The sequence below is a fragment of the Microcebus murinus genome, chromosome 1 (genome assembly GCF_040939455.1).
Source record: "Microcebus murinus isolate Inina chromosome 1, M.murinus_Inina_mat1.0, whole genome shotgun sequence".
Taxonomy (NCBI): domain Eukaryota; kingdom Metazoa; phylum Chordata; class Mammalia; order Primates; family Cheirogaleidae; genus Microcebus; species Microcebus murinus.
In genome coordinates, this window is record NC_134104.1 from 134,095,917 (window position 1) to 134,113,786 (window position 17,870).

At 33.3% G+C, this 17,870-nt stretch overlaps 1 protein-coding gene across 2 annotated transcripts in view; it reads right to left on the bottom strand.

Moving 5' to 3' along the window:
* The window catches only part of TOP2B (DNA topoisomerase II beta), a 64,918-nt gene that overhangs the window by 41,968 nt on the left and 5,080 nt on the right, over positions 1 to 17,870 (bottom strand). The window contains exons 2-4 of one of the 2 annotated variants that reach the window (XM_012786179.3): positions 4,200 to 4,355; positions 3,230 to 3,320; positions 1,889 to 1,952 (exon numbers count right to left, since the gene is read on the bottom strand). In XM_012786179.3, coding sequence (XP_012641633.1) covers positions 1,889 to 1,952; positions 3,230 to 3,320; positions 4,200 to 4,355 — 311 coding nt within the window. Of the gene's footprint in view, positions 1 to 1,888; positions 1,953 to 3,229; positions 3,321 to 4,199; positions 4,371 to 17,870 lie in introns of both variants that reach the window. The other variant, XM_012786170.3, reaches the window with a different exon arrangement.

The window sequence follows — 17,870 nt, forward strand, 5'->3', positions numbered from 1 at the left end:
TTTAACAAGCTTTAAGCTCCCCAATAAGAAGCTGCTCTGATATAGTTTGGATATTTTTGCCCCCCAAATCTCATGTTGAAATTTGACCCCCAGTGTTGAAGGTGGGGCTAAGTGGGAGGTGTTTGGGTCATGGGGGCAGATCCCTCATAAATGGCCCAGTGAGCTCCCCACACTAATGAGTTAGTAAGTGAGTTCTCACTTTTTATAAGTTCACCCAAAAGCTGGCTGTTTACAACAGCCTGGCACCACCACCTCTTCCACTCTTGCTCCCTCTCTCACCACATGACACACCTGCTTCCCCTTTGCCTTCCGCCTTGATTGGAAGCTCCCAGAAACACTCGCCATAAGCAAATGCTGACACAATGCTGCTTCTACAGACTGCAGAAACTGTGAGCCAAATAAATCTCTTTCTTTATAAATTACCCAGTCTCAGGTATTCCTTTATATCAACGCAAAACAGACTAACACCTGCTCCAAGTTCTCTAACTTCTAAAAGAGCTGTCTAAATTCTACATGGTATGCCTTGCTAATATATTCTTATGCCTTTAGAACTATGACATTTTAGTTAAATTTTATACCTACATCATAGCGTACGATGGGGGAAAAATAAGAATAAAAGCTAAGCTGTGCTATATATCCTATATCCTATAAACTTAGCCCATTCGCTATTAAAAGTTAACCTCTCCTTCACACAAGTAGTTCAAATGCATACATGCACAAATAAAAACAAAAATCTGCTGTATAAAAATGTTAAAGAATGAAACTCAAAGGATACCAAAATGGACAGCAAAGGAAACTGGGTCAACTAGATAAACAGCATAACAATGCTTTTCCCATTTGAATTCTGCTTTAAAATGACTTCTTAAATTAAAAATCAACAAGCAAAAATTATATCTCTGAAATAAAGTCATTTTAATAAAAATAACACTAATTCTATAGTTTATATAGTAAGGAAAAAATAAGAAATGACTTTATGGGAGGAAATTCACAAGAGACAAAATGTTTTGGCTAAAATTCAGAAAAAAATATAAGAAGCGACATTTCTCACAAAATGCTTGTCTATTGCCACTTTAGATATACACAAAATTAAATTACAGACAGGGAAAAGACTCAATAATCTCTCATCAATGATTATTGAACAACAATAAAAGAAAAAAGAAGGAGAGGTGAAAAATATACTACCTTCACCCTTTCTTCCTTGGAACAGCTAAGAATTTTGGGTTTGTGTGTGTGTGTGTGGCACAGAGTGAGAAAGAATTATAACCAAACTGATTTGGTTCTTAATGGCAATCAGATATTAACTTCTTTTTTCTTATTTATCTTCCACCTCATTTTAACTACCTCTGCTAAAAACAAATTCTTTTATTTCAATATAAAACAAAATATGACAAATATAACAACTATGTTTCTAATTTAAAACTACTTTTATACCCTCTCACCCTCCCAAAAAATCATCACAGTGATAATTAGCTAAATACCTGATATATATTCTGTAAAACCAGCAGTACCTAATTTATTAAATGATGTTATAAATAAGGAAAAATCCAAATACCAGTCATGAAAGGCAAATTTAACCCATAATATAACTAGAAAAACACTAACAATAGTTCTTCAATCCTCAAGTAAAGGTAAGATGAAAATATAGAGTAACAGCTAAAACAGCATCCACAGCAACAAAGAAAAATGGTCTCTAAGGGCTCTCAGGGAAATACTCTGGGGAAAAAGGTAATAAATGTCACAGAAAAAAGAGGCAAAAATAACAAAGTGAAGCAACAGGGAAACAAAGGAGTACTACCACATACATTATTCATTTGAGGAGTATTTATAAATTGGGGATTACCTGAATAAAACAACTTAAGATAAAAAATTAAACTTGAAATATACTTACGGATCAATAGAAACTTTAATACAGGTCATGTTCTTATCCCTCTGTTTATTGTCTGCAGCATTAACTACAAAATTAAATATCTCGATGAGTAATATACAAAATTATATAAATAAACAAAATATGGTCACAACTGTATGTGCATCACTGCTTAATGTAAACATTTACATATGGTAATATTTAATGACAATAAATCTTATTTCCCAAATAATATTCCTAAATTTTATGTCATACCAAATTACTGTTGTATTTTCCACCACAAAAAAAGGAGGAAATATTTTAGTGATATACAAAAACAAATTAAGAGCAAACACCTGTGTTTTACAACCCCTCCATCCAGGTATAAAAGTAAAAAATTTTGTTTATATATTTTATCTTAGTAAATAATAATTACTTTCTATTGATCTCCTTCAATAAACTAGTGATTTTACAGGCAGATTGAACCCAAACCAATTTTTTTTAATTACAGAGAAAAAGTCCTAAACACTCTTAGAAATCAAAATTCTAAACTTTATGTACTATATAGGTGACAGTAAAAATATTTTCATACTCATTAACCTCTGCTTCAAGAAAATTTGAACACAATCAGAAGAAATATGTTCTTGACAGTTTGATCATCCTAAAATAAATAGTAAAATGGGTGGATAATTGGGGGGCAAGAGCAAAGGTATAACATGTAACCAGTTTTACATTCCTATACTTTTCCTAAAGACCAAGAAGCAGCAGCTCAGAGAAATTCATACAACCCCTCTATTTAAGAAACCTCAAGTTGCACTGATGAAGTAGCAGAGCAAAGAATCTCTATAAAGTCCTTGGTTAAAAACATTTCCAAAGTTTAAGCATTCTTTAGAAATCAATTAGACATTCATACTTTATTATAATTTAATTAGTCATGTGATTTGCAGGGGACAGAGATCACTTAGAATAGTACTAAACTTGGGTGCCCAACAGAAATACCTCATTTGTTGATGAGAACACACAAATTTATATGTCCCACCTCCAACTCACTGAACCTGCAATATCAGTCCCTTACATCTCCATATTTAACATGTCTCCAAGGTAACTGTGATGCTAGCAAATCCCAGATGACTACACATACAAGTACAGACCAACTATGGGATTACAAATATAACACATTTGGTTTATAGATGAGCAAAATGAAACACAAAGATATGAAACACATATGAAAATATTATAGCTAGTAGTATAAATTTTCTGAATAACATTTATATTTAGTATAAAAGCCAGAGATATACCTTTAGAATTCATACTAGTAAGTCTGGCTTTATATAGAGAAAGAGACATTAACAGAAACAGATAATTAAATCCTAAACAAGTACTCACCCAAAATTTCATCAAAGATCTTGTATAAACCTGGCACAAAGGTAACCTCTCTGCAATTCATCCCTATATCTTCATCATAAACCCACATTACCTACATGGAGAGAAAAATTCAAAACCACTTTTTTATTCCATAAATCTTTCACATCAATTTTTCATAATATAAATCCACATTATGTTCATTTACTCCATATAAATATTTAGACATTCAAAGTAAAAAAATGTATACAATTTCAGTAATAGTCAACTCACTACTATTACGTTTAAATAACCTCAAAACTGAGAAATTATTCATTTTATATCAAGTCTGTTTTCTTATTCATACATAAAGTCAGCTTTAACATAAAGCACCAAGAATTATTAGAAACAGAATAAAATAGAAAAATATAAAAACATATTGACTTTACACTTCTACTTCATACTTTATATCTTCCTATAGTGTAGGAGGCACAGAGCAATATAATATGAATAAAGTGTGATTTTTGACTTGACCTAGCTTTGAATCCCAGCTCTTACAAGTTGAGATAGCTTAGCAAGTTACTTAAAGTTATTTAAGGTTTCCCGTCTTCATCTATAAAATGGAGATAACAGTACCTACTTCCAAAAATTGTTAGGATCAAATGAGATAATATATGTAAGCCAAGTCCATAGGAAGCATTGAATAATAGTGCATATATACAAACCTTATAAGGTACTACCATTAAAATAAACCACAGCATGAACTTAAGGCCTTTTAAAAAGTTCACATGGCACCATTTTATACTATACTTCTTTCTTCTGATAGTTTTTATCTCCAGAAGGAAATAAAGACATTTCTACTTCTGCTATATCTCTCACTCAACTTTCCTCTTGCACACAGATATATGAAATTATGGACTTGCAAAATATATAATCATAATAATTATATCAATATATTAACAGGTAGATACAGATGCACATCTCCTAATTTCAATAAATTTTAGCAAATAATTACCTGGGTCAATGGCTCCACTGACCCAATGTATGTATCAGGACGAAGAAGAATGTGTTCAAGTTGTGTCTTCTTCTGATACACTCTCTCAACAGACAACTTCTTTGAAGAATCATTTTTGTTTGCAGTCTCTGACTCTTCATTTTTTGCAGCATTGTTCTGATCAAAAAGAGTCTAAAATTAACCAAAAAATCAAATTTAAATAACCTACCAAGGGGTAAACTAAAATGTGTATGGATACATGACATGGGTTTTCCTTTTTAATATCAAAATTATTTTTCAGACTCACCCGATTTTTAAGTTCTAAGGGGAACACAGATCAATTTACTGATAGTCTAGTTCTCTTTATAATACAACATGAAGCTACAGTTTTGACTGAGCCCAATATGTGGATACAGTAATCAGAATCACTAGAACAGCCTCCACCTATTCAATCCAAAAATATAAATATTTCCCAATTCTGGAAGATACCAAGTTAAGTTTTGTGGTCTTCAAAACTTCCCAAGGAATATAAGTTCTACCCAGGTTATAGAATCACAAGGACTGAACCTGGCTAGCTGCAAGCATCCCAAAAGCTTCTAAACGTAGGTTCCCTCCCATTAAGTTACTGAAGATTATAGTAAGGGATGGACAAAAACAGCCCCCACAAAATATTAACCTATGTAGTTAATAAACATTGATATGGTTGAGAATAGCACAGTTTATAAAAATCTTTCACACATTTATAGTTCCTGCCAATAATTCCTCACATACCAGCTCTGCGTGCCCCAATATTGCAGTACCCTATGATTCCAGCTTCTCTACCAGTTCCAAGGAGGCAGGGGTTGGTGATCCTCACTCAACCCATTTCCACAGTAGACAAGGACGCCAAATCAAATTCTCAAGGTCTAGAGATTCTTCTGTCTTAATAGCAACTGAGAACCTACTGCTATCCTCTGGAAATCCTTAATGCTAACAAATATGGCAACCAATAAAAGAAGGTTATTATGATGGCCTATTATTTTACAGAGTCAAAAAACAACTCAAATGTAAGACACAATGAAAACTGAGATTATCTTCACAGGCCTTCAAAATTTAGTAGAAATGAAAGAAACAGAAGACAAAAGTAGACAGATAATTTGGTGCATTTAAACAAGCAGTATTTAGGAAGAAACCTAGTGCTGTAAAAAAAAATAAATAAAAAAATAAACAAGCAGTATACAACTGCAATTTGGGTCCTAAACATATCATCATCTCTTAAGTTATTATTTTTAAAAAATACATCATCACATATGTTTAAAAATCAAAATGCATGACCTCTGAGTAGTCTAAACCAAAACAAGAATTAAAACATACCTGCATGAGAGCCCATGATGTAAAACTAAATAAATAAATAAGAATTGGAACCTGCATTCCAAGTGGAACACTAAAAAAATTAAAACATTAATTATAATTTCCTAATGCTATAAATATTATATAAAATTAGACACATAAGGGTTTAAAATAAGAGTACTAAAAATACCTCATTTTACTAGACTCTAAACTATATTCTTATACATGCCTTCATTTATATAAGTTTACTCATTAACACTGCTCAAGAGTCAATTAAAGATAGTGGACAAAGGAAAATAATTGTGTTTCATAAGGTTTTCATGTTATTCTTCTGCCAAAAGTTAGATGAACTAGCTGGCCAGAAATATAAACTATATTTTAAAAATACCAGATGTTCCTTGCTTTTTACAAAGTGACAGTGAATTTATAGAAACAAATCTAATAATTAAAACTATTTTAAAAATGGATCTTCAAAATAGAAGAAAGATCATAATGACTAAGATCCATTCTTTAAGAAAGTGCTCAAGGATGATAGATGCTATGGAATCAAAAGTGAGTAACTTTTTACCACTAACTTAGTACTGCAATTTCAAGTTTGCAATTATTGGCATAAAGGTTAGGGACATATCATAATCATACAAGTAAAGGCTTTCCTATCTCAGACTATTCTTTCAAAACAAACCCCATCATGAAGAAAATATTTTCAAGATTAGGCTCAACCAGAGATTCAGGCCTACCTAATTTGAACTTGTTCATTGGTCCTGATGAGTTACACTGAACTAAAGTAGCACACAAAGATGAAAAACAGGAGTAAAGCCCTTGCTCACTCCTTTTTCAAGAATTTACAACTTTTTTCCATAGTTCCTAACAATTGCCACTTTTTCCTTTCTACGTCTTTTCCCAAATGGATATTTGAGATAACAGAATGTTTGGCTCGGACCCACCAGATCCCTATCAAGTTCAAAAAGTTGTCATTCTTCCTAAGATAATGTCTCAGACATCAGAAAACATGTGAGAGGCTGGGCGCGGTGGCTCACGCCTGTAATCCTAGCACTCTTGGGAGGCCGAGGCGGGCGGACTGCTCGAGGTCAGGAGTTCAAAACCAGCTTGAGCAAGAGCAAGACCCCGTCTCTACTATAAATAGAAAGAAATTAATTGGCCAACTAATATATATAGAAAAAATTAGCCGGCATGGTGGCGTGTGCCTGTAGTCCCAGCTACTCGGGAGGCTGAGGCAGGAGGATCGCTTGAGCCCAGGAGTTTGAGGTTGCTGTGAGCTAGGCTGACACCACGGCACTCACTCTAGCCTGGGCAACACTGGGCAACAAAGTGAGACTCTGTCTCAAAAAAAAAAAAAAAAGAAAGAAAGAAAGAAAGAAAGAAAAAAAAAAAAAAAAAGAAAACATGTGAGGAAGGTCAGCAATGCAAAATAGAAAACCTCAGATCCTCTTTCCCCCATGAAGACAGGTATTTAACAACATACAATCCAATTGCCTTTGTGAGAAATCCAGAACACATTTAAGAAGTTCCTGTATCCCAGGTGAGCACAAAACTACAATCAAAGCCCATGATCCCACACACACACACCTGCCCCAGCAAGGGAAGATTGGGAGGAAACCCCAAATTTCCAACTTCTCCCTGAGGACGGAAAGAAGTTGAATATACCTCCAGTGGGGTAGGAGGTACTACCCTAGAAACTGGTTTCTGTCTTGCCTAAATCTAAGTACTGACAGGAACAGGGTAACATGTTGGGGGCCATTGAGAACAAAGGCAATCAACATGCTTTGGTCTAGAATCAAAGTCTGCAATATCAGAGATAGACACAAGGTGGAGCTCCAGTACCATGGCTTACTACAGCACAAGTGAGAAGCCACAGTATAGCATGCAGACACCCAAGTAAACACAGGCAAACCTCTTCAATTAAGAGATTACACGCACAATTCTAGAGAGGACGCATAGCCAGAAAAGATTTGCAAGGTCTCCAGATTCTCTAGCTAGATTAAGTGAAGAAACTCCTCCCAGTATGAAACCAGACTACAAAGACTGGAGAGATAGCTGGATTTTCAAATGCCAAGGTCCCAACAGAAAATGACAAGCTATACAAAGAAACAGGAAAATATAGCCTATTCAAAGGAACGATTAAATCTCCAGAAATTGACCATGAAGAAATGGAGATATGAGTTACCAAAGAATTCAAACTAGCCATCATAAGGGTTCTCAATGAATTAAATGAGCACAGAAAGACAACTGAATAATAGCAACAAAAAAATCTGTAAAGCAATGCATAAACAAAAGGAGGATTTTAACAGAGAAACTATGAAGAAGCAAGCATTATTTCTGGAACTGAAGAACACAATAACTGGGTTAAAAATATACTAGAGTGACTTGACAGTGCACTTGAGGCAGAAGAAAAAAAAATTAGCAAATTTGAAGATGAGACTTTCAAAATTGCTAAGGGAGAGGCGAAAAAAGAAAAAAGAATAATGAAAAATAAGAGAGCCTAAAAGACTTATGGGCTCCAGCAGTCAGAACAACATATATAATACATTATGAACTCTCAGAGAAGATAGGAAGCAATGGGTGAACAGTGCATTTGAAAAAATAATGAAGGAAAACTTTCCAAATCTGAAAAGAGAGATGAACATGCCAATTCAAGAAGCTCAAAGAACTTCAACAAGGATAAACATAAAGAAACCTATACCAAGACACATCATAATCAAACTGTTAAAAGTCACAAAGAGATTATCTTGAAAGCAGCCAAAGTGCTGGGAGCTTCTAGCATCATGTGCAATGGAGCTTCTATTATCTTATCACCAGTTTCTCAACAGAAACCTTGCAGGCTAGATGGCAGTGGAATGATATATTCAAAGTGCTAAAAGAAAACACTGCCAAACAAGAATACTATACCCAGCAAAACTGCCCTTCAAAAATGAAGAAGAAATTAAGACTTTCCTAGGTAAACAAAAGCTAAGGGAATTCATCACCACTACATTTGCTGAACAAGAAATTCTGAAGGGAGCCCTTCAACTTGAAGCAAAAAGACAAAAAAATAGCAAAACAAAACCAAACAAAAATATAAAACTCCCTGGTGAAGTCCAAAGAGAATTCAAAAAGTTCATGGAAAAATTGAATTAAAAGATAAAAATAAAAAAACTTACACTTTATTTCTCAATATAAGCTCCATCAAGGTTAAAGTACTTTTGTAAGCAACAATGCCAGCCATTAAATCCATCCCTAAAGAATTGATGGTCCTGGGAATTTAGCCATGTTGATACAGTCCTTTTTTTTTTTTCTTACATTATTTGAAGAAAAATGGGTGTCCTTTACAGATTTTTTTAAGATTAGTAAACTAAAAGAAGTCAGATGGAGCCAAATCAGGACTCTAAGGTGGATGCCTAATGATTTCCCATTGAAACTCTCACACATTGTCCTAATTTGACAAGAGGAATAAGCAGGAACATTGTTGTGGTGGAGAAGGACTCTGTGGTGGAAAAGGACTCTGTACTAGAGAAAGACTCTGGTGAAGTTTTCCCATTTTTCTGCTAAAGCTTTGGCTAACTTTTCTCAAAGCAGTCTCATAATAAGCAGATATTATTGTTCTTTGACCCTCCAGAAAGTCAGCAAGAAAAATGCCTTGAGCATCCCAAAACATTGTTGCTATGACTTTTGCTCTCGACCTATCCACTTTTATTTTGACTGGACCACTTCTACCTCTTGGTAGCCATTGCTTTGTGTTTTCTCTTTAGGATTGTACTGGTAAAGCCATTTTCACCTTCTGTTATAATTCTTCAAAGATATGCTTCAGGATCTTGATCTCACTTGTTTAAAATTTCCATTGAAAGCTCTGCTCTTGTCTGTAACTGATCTGGGTGCAAAGGTTTTAGCATGTATTGAATGCAACATTTATTCAACTTTAATTTTTCAGTCAGAATTGTGTAAGTAAAACTGAGATGTCTATAATGTTGGCTATTGTTTCTGCTGTTGTCAGTCCTCTTCAAATAGGACACAATCAAGAGTAATATAAATTTTTCCCTCACAAATAAGGGTTTTATTGATGTGGACAGTCTGCCACTAAGGGCTTCATCTTTACATACATCATCTCATCCTTTCTTAAAACAAGGTATCCAATTATAAAGTGCTAATTTCTTAAGGGTATTGTCCCCATAAAATTTTCATAAAGCATCAATTTCAATACTTCTTCCACCCAAACTTCATCATAAATTTGATGTTCATTCTTGCTTTAATTTTAGAATTCATATTGCCCTGACAGGGACTCTTTTCAAACCAATTCTGATCCTTCTTAGTGCTACAAACTAGATCCTATTCAAACATGTTATAACAAGTTAGTAGAGTTTATTTTGGTGCAAAAATTTTTGTAAATCAATACATAAGGGTTTTTTTTATAATACATTTTCCATGAACTTTTTGAATATCCCCTCATATATAGGCAAATATGGAATCTTCTAGTAATGTAAGTATATAGATCACTTTTAAATATGGTATAGAATTTTAAAAGAGCATAAAATCTATATTATACGATATATAACATAAAAAGACGTAATTTATGCCATCAATAACAAAGTAGGGAGGGCAGAGATATTAAGAAGTAGAGTTTTATGTGCAATTGAAGTTGTTATTAATCTAAAATTGATTGCACTCACTTTAAGATGTTTTATGTAATTACATTGGTAACCACAAAGAAAATACCTATAGACTATACAAAAAGGGAAATGAAAAGAATCAAAACATGTTACTACAAAAAATTAATGAAACACAAACGAAGGCAGCAAGGGAGGAAAGGGGGACAAAAAAATCTATAAGATGGTCAAGCACGGTGGCTCATGCCTATAATCCTAGCACTCTGGGAGGTCAAGGTGGGAGGATTGGCTCAGATCAAAAGTTCAAGACCAGTCTGAGCAAGAGCAAGACCTGTCATTACAAAAAATAGAAAAATTAGTCAGGTATGGTGGCATTTGCCTGTAGTTCCAGCTACTTGGGAGGATGAGGCAGAAGAATCTCTTGAGGTTGCAGTGAGCTACAATCTACCACTGCACTCTATCACAGGCAACAGAAGACAGACCATCTCAAAAAAAAAGAAAGAAAAAGAAAACAAAATCTACATGACATGAAAATAACAAAATGGCACTGGAAAGCCCTTCCATACCAATCATTACTTTAAATGCATATGGATTAAGAACCCAATTAAAAGACATAGATTGGCCAACTGAATAAAAAAATAAGATCCAACTAGATACTGTCTACAAAAGACTCAGATGCAAGGACACATAAAGGCTACAAGTGAAAGGATGGAAAAAGACATTCCATGCAAACAGGAACCTAATGAAAGTAGGGTGACCATTCTTATACCATATAAAACACACTTTAAGACAAAAACTGTCACAAGAGACTGAGGGAGATCTTATATAACACATTGACTACCATGTGAGTTGTATTTAGCTTATGCTAGTTTTGAGTCCAGGACCTTGTGAAGCATATGTTAATTCACATGTCTCTACCTGGGGAGCCACGTGAACTATTTTTCAAGATGCATATAACTCACACATAGAAAACAATAAAAAATAAAGTTTTCATTAAATTAGAAAGGACTGTTTTATTTTTGAAGTTTTTATTCTATTTTCATAATAAAACACCCTGGCCCCAAGGAAAAATTTTACTACTAGTGTGGGTGTCAATGTGATAATGATAAAAGAGTCAATTCGCCAGAAGACATAATAATTACAAATATATATGCACTCAACATTTGAGCTCCCAAATATACAAAGTAAACATTTTCAGAAGTGAAGAGAGAAACAGTAACACAATAATAGATTTCAACACCCTACTTTCAGTTATAGATAGAACAAGACAGAAGATCAATAAGCTAACAGAGGATTTGAACAACACTATAGATCAACTGGACCTAACAGACATGTACAAAACACTACACCGCACAACAGCAGAATACACGTTATTCTCAAGTATACACGGAACATTCTCTAACACAGATCACATATGAGATAACAAAACAAGACCTAATAAATTTAAGAAGACTGTAATCATATAGAATGTCTTCTCTACCTACTACAATGTAATAAAACTAGAAATTGACAACAGAAAAACATGAAAATTCACAAATATGTGGAAATTAAACAACTCACTCTTATATAACCGATGGTTTGAAGATGAAATCACAAGGGAAATTAGAAAATATCTAGATACAAATGAACACAAAAACACAATAGACCAAAATTTATGAGATACAGATAAAGCAGTACTACACTTAATATTGAAGACAAGAAACATCTCAAATCAACAACGTAACTTTATACCTCAAGGAAGTGGAAAAAGAAAAAAACTAAACCTAAAATTAGCAGAAGGAAGGAAATAATAAAGATTAGAGCAGAGATAAATGAAAGAGACCCAAAAAACAATAGAAAAAAAAAATCAGTAAAACCAAGAGTTGGTTTTTCAAAATGATCAATGAAACTGACAAACCCTTAGCTAAACTAAATAAAAGAGATAAAACTCAAATACCTAAAATTTGGAATGAAAGATGATATCATAGCTAATGTCACAGAAATAAAAAGGAGCATAAGAGATTTATATGAACAATTACACAGCAACAGATTAGACAATTTAGAAGAAAAGGGTCAGTTCCCAGGTACATACAATCCCAGGTACATACAAGATTGAATCACAAATTTAAAAATCTGAACAGATCTGTAACAAGTAAGGAGATTGAAGCAGTAATCAAAAACTTCCTAACAAAGAAAAGTCCAGGACCAAAAGACTTCAGTGAAAAATTCTACCAAATATTCAAGAACTAACACCAATCCTCCTCAAACTCTTCCCAAAAAACTAAGAGCAGGAAATACTTCCTGAATCATTCTATGAGGCCAGCATTTCTGATACAAAAATTAGGCAAAAACACAACAAGAAAACTACAAACCAATACTCCAATGAATATTAGCAGACCCAATTCAACAGCACATTAAAAGAATTATATGCCATGAACAAGTGGAATTTATACATGGAATACAAGGATGTTTGAACATATGAAAATCAATCATTGTAATAAATCATATTAACAGAATAAAGGGCAAAAGCCACATGATCATCTTAAGTGATACACAAAAAACATAAATTCAACACCCTTTCCTGATTAAAAAAAAAAACACCTAAACTAGGAATAGAAAGAAACTACCTCAACATAACAAAAGCTATATATGAAAAGCCAACAGCTAACGTCATATACACTGGTGAAAGACTAAAAATTTTTCCTCTAAAATCAGGAACAAGACAAGAATGTCCAAACTTGCCAATATTCAACATAATACTGGAAGTCCTAGTCAGAGCAATTAGACAAGAAAATGAAATAAAAGGCAGGCAAATTGGAAAAGTAAAATTGTATGTTCATAAATGGCCATGATCTTATAGCAGAAAACCCAAAAGTTTCTACAACAACAACAACAAAAAACTGTTACAACTAATGAATGATTTCAGCAAAGTTGCAGGATATAAGATCAACACACAAAAATCAGTTGTGTAATACAGTAATGATGACCAATCAAAAAAGGAAATCAAGAAAACAATCCCCTTTACTATAGCATCAAAAAAAGGATAAAAAACTTAAGAATAAACTTAAGGAGGTGAAAGACTTGTACAGTGAAAACTATAAAACATTGTTAAATGAAAGAAGATAAAAATGGAAAGATACTCCATTCTCATGTACTGAAAGACTTAAAATATTGTTAAAATGTCCACATTATCCAAAGTGATCTACAGATTCAATGCCATCCCTATTAAAATCCCAATGTTATCTTTTGCAGAAATAGTAAAACAAATAAACAAAAAATCCTAAGATTCACATGGACTCTCAAAAGGCCCCATATAGTCCAATCAATCCTTAAACAGAAAAACAAAGTTAGAGGCCTCACACTTCCAGGTTTCAAAACCTGATTTTATTACAAAGCAACAGAAATCCAAGACAACATGCCACTGGCATAAAGACAGATATTAATATATAGACCAATGGAAGATAATAGAGAATATAGAAATAAGTCCTTACATAAATAGCCAAATGATTTTTTACAAAGATTTCAAGACTGTACAACAGGGAAAGGACAATCTCTTCACAAATGGTGCTGGGAAAACTGGATATCCACATGCAAAAAAATGAAGTTGGACTCTTACTTTATACTCTACACAAAAACCAACACATCATGAATTAAAGACCTAAAAGTACAACCTAAAACTACAAACTCCTAGAAGAAAACTTAAGGGGAAAGCTTTGGATTGGGCAATGATTTCATAGATGTGGCACAAAAAGCACAGGCAACAAATGCAAAAATAGACAAATAGAACATCAATCTTAAAAAATTTTGTGCATCAAAGAAAACAACTGACAGTAAAAAGGCAACATATGGAATGGGAGAAAATACTTGTAAATCATTTAATTGGTTAATATCCAAAATACATCAGGAACTTTTATAACTCAACAACAAAATAACCTGATTAAAAAATAGACAAAGGACTTGAATAGACAATTCTCCAAATAAGATATACAAATGGCCAACAAGCATATGAAAAGATACTCAATGCCACTAATAATAAATGCAAATCAAAACTACAGTGAGACATCATGTCACACCTGTTAAGATGACCATCAGAAAATAACAAGTGTTGCCAAGGATGTGGAGAAATATGAAACTCTTGTGCACTGATGGTGGGAATATAATATGCTGCAGTCATTATGGAAAACAGAATGGAAGTTCCTTAAAACATTAAAAATAGAATCACCATATGATTCAGCAATCCCACTTTTGGGTATATATCCAAAAGAATTCAAAGCAGAATCTCAAAGAAATTCATACACCATGTTCATCACAGCATTATTCATAATAGCCAAGAGGCAAAAGCAACTCAAACGTCTACTGATGGATGAATGGATAAAGAAAGTGTGGTATATAGATACAATGGAACATTATGCAGTCTTTAAAAAGAAGGAAATCCTGTCATGTACTACAACATGGATGACCCTCAAGGGCATTTTGCTAAGCAAATAAGCCAGTCACAAAGGACAAATATTAATACTGTATGATTCCACCCAAACAAAGTATCTAAAGTACTCAAAATCATAGAAACAGAAAGTAGAAAGGTAGTTACCAAAGGCTAGGGGAGAGGAGGAATTAAGTTTCAGTTTCACAAAATGAGGAGGAGAGGAAGAATTAGTATTTAGTGTATATAGTTTCAGTTTTGCAAAATGAAATAGTACTAAAGATCTGTTGCACAACAAGGTAAACATATTTAACACTACTGACTTAAAAATGGTTAAACAGTAAATTTAATGTTATGCATACTTTTACCACAACTAAAAAATCTCAGAAAACATGTGAAATATAGTTTGCTTTGTCTAATTACTATCTGTTAGTTTCTCTAGGAAAACTATATAAAGATTGTAAGTGTGACAATATACTTAAAACATTTTGTGCCAAAATATTTTTCCTAAACATCAAATGACAGGTGTCTGGGAAATAAAGAGGTACCATTCTATTTAGAGTAATGAAAAGCTCTAAAGGATACATATTTATAGAATACCATAACAGAAGTCATTTGTAGAAATTTCAAATCAACTCTCAATTATGATATTAAAATAATTTCTAAAACTTGATATAAACCCTTAAATCTGGATATTTCATTGAGTAAATATGTTTATAATTCCTATACTAAAAATATTTGTTCATTATAATCTTATAGCTTTTATATAAAATTTATATTAGTAAAGATAATCAAGTATGTTTTAATTTAGCTTATTAAAACTGTACTGTTTAGTGGACATTACAGAAGAATATACATAAAACAGCCTATTTTTGTCAGAAAAAATTATGTATAATATACACATGTATAAGAAAAAATATGAAATAAACCCAACAGAGTATCAATAAAAACGATCTACAGGTAGTAGAAATATGGGTCATTTTTATCATCGTTTTTGATACACGTTTTTCTAATTTTTTACAATGAATACATAAAGGAATATGTTAAAAGCTTATTAACTCATGTATGTGAAAACATAATTAAGACAGAATAAAACCAAATGTTTCTTTTTCTGGGGGTACTGTTTATACCTACTTATTACTTCTGCAGCCCCAACTTTCTCACTAGCATCCAAGCAAAAAGGTAAGTAAAAACAAAATAAACAAATAAGACTGGCAGCTGTGGCAGAGTAGAAAGTAGAAATTAACACTGGAGTCTGATTTGTCTTTTATGTTCCCATTCTCAGCAAGTGATAGTCTGCACTGTTCACTGGCTCACCAGCAGCAAACGGGTTTTTTCCTGAGACATCTATGGGCTTTTCTAACAGAAAACTGGGGAAATGACCTCTTTTAGCTCCTATTAGCAGAAAGTTGCTCCCTCATAATGTCCAGGCCAGTGAAAATCAAAATCTTAGGGTAAAGAGAGAGAGGGCAACTTCCTCCAGTTAATAGGATGGTCCCATTCCCAGAACAGGTATGAATACAAACACTCTTGATCTTAGAAAAGAGAAGTTAAATAAGAAATCTGTTTTGCACAGTTTCCCCAGCTATTGACATTACTATCTCTGTCTTCAAATGTATAGCTCTTCAGTTTTAACACTGTTGCTAACAATATTCAGAAAGGAGAACAGGAAATTACCTCAAATGAACACAGACCAGTAAACTCTCATCTACATATTTATAAAAGCACTCTCAATGCCACAGATGATAAAAGACAATGATGTATATTTGACATCTGTAGGCTAACAGAATTATGCTCATTTTAGACAATGAAAAGAAAGAGTCTTTAATTATCATTATTATTAGAGATAGAGTCTCACTATGTTGCCCAGGCTGCATTCAAACTCCTGGGCTCAAGTGATCCCCTGACTTTGGCCTCCTGAGTAGCTGGGACTACAGGCACACACCATGCACCACACCTGGTACAGAGTCTTCTGACTTAACCTTTTCTTATTCTTACATGTTCATATCCTTATATGTACATAAGATATCATGTACTATAGTGATTGCTCTCAGTACTTGACATTGAATAAAAATTAATATGTCTTTAAAAATAATAATTTATCAAGATCATTCTGAATTTGCATTAGGATTAATAACAACTGAAAACTTAAGATTTAAGTTTATTTGTAATTTACTTTGATGCCTTAATTTGTGTGGACAAATTACCAAACTATTTATAGTAGTAAATAATTCTAGCACCCAATTACATTGGAATCTATGAAATCAAGACAACATTTTCATTCCCATATAAAATGAAAGACAATATGTAAAAGAACCACCGTATTAAGAAAAATAGCCTAAACACATCTACAAGTTGTTTTAATTCTATTCTTTGTGATTTATATACATATGACGATGCCATAACTGACTTCTTTTGAAATTCAAAGCTGGCTGCTAAATTAAACAATGTCATTATTGGGATTTTAATTATAAAATATCAAAATAAATACATACAATCTATTTTTAAAATACTAACTTATCTTACAGCACTTTTGCAATATTGCTAATTACTAACAAAAAAATATAGATTTAATACTTATCCAAGACTTGACCTTTATTAAAAATACTTCTCAACTACCAGAACAAAAAGAATAAAACAAGCTCCTATTTTTCAGAATAAGCATATACCAAGATCATTCTGTAAAAAAAAATTCTTCCATGCACAGAGTTGTCACCTGAGATATAGCAATTTGGGACAATCACCCACAGTTCCTGCTTTTCTGTGGGAGAATGAACTGCTGACAAAGAGGGGAAAAGAGATGATTTGCCAGTTGGTACTAAAAAAGAACTGAGCCACTCATTCACATAATCGGCACAAAAAGCACACCATCACCAAGCCAACGAGAGTGAAACTGGGGGCTGGAAGCCTAGCAACAAGCCCCTTCTCTTACCTTATATACAATCCCCTCAGACTTAACATTAACCTTTTGTGCCATTTCCTCTCTTTCTTTTCTCCCTGAAGGCTGCCATCTCATGATGTTCATTTTAACTATCTACCTACCATTAATGGACCAAAAAGTGAAAATCTGTCCCCCATCCACGCTCCTCCAGAAACACCCCCCCCCAAATCAAGAGACAAGGAGGTAGAAGATAAGGGATACTTAAGATAGTGAAAAATGCATAGATTTCTGCTGTGAAAATAAAAAATACACTTTCCCTATGATAAATGAAAATACTTATTACTGAACTTATTTAATAAAAAGAAAGAAGGCACACACGCACGCATCAATCTGAGAGTTACTATATGCCAAGCACCAGGGGAATTATGGATAATCTTAATTAATCCTTCTGTAAGAGCACCAGGAAACAGATGCTATTATGATTC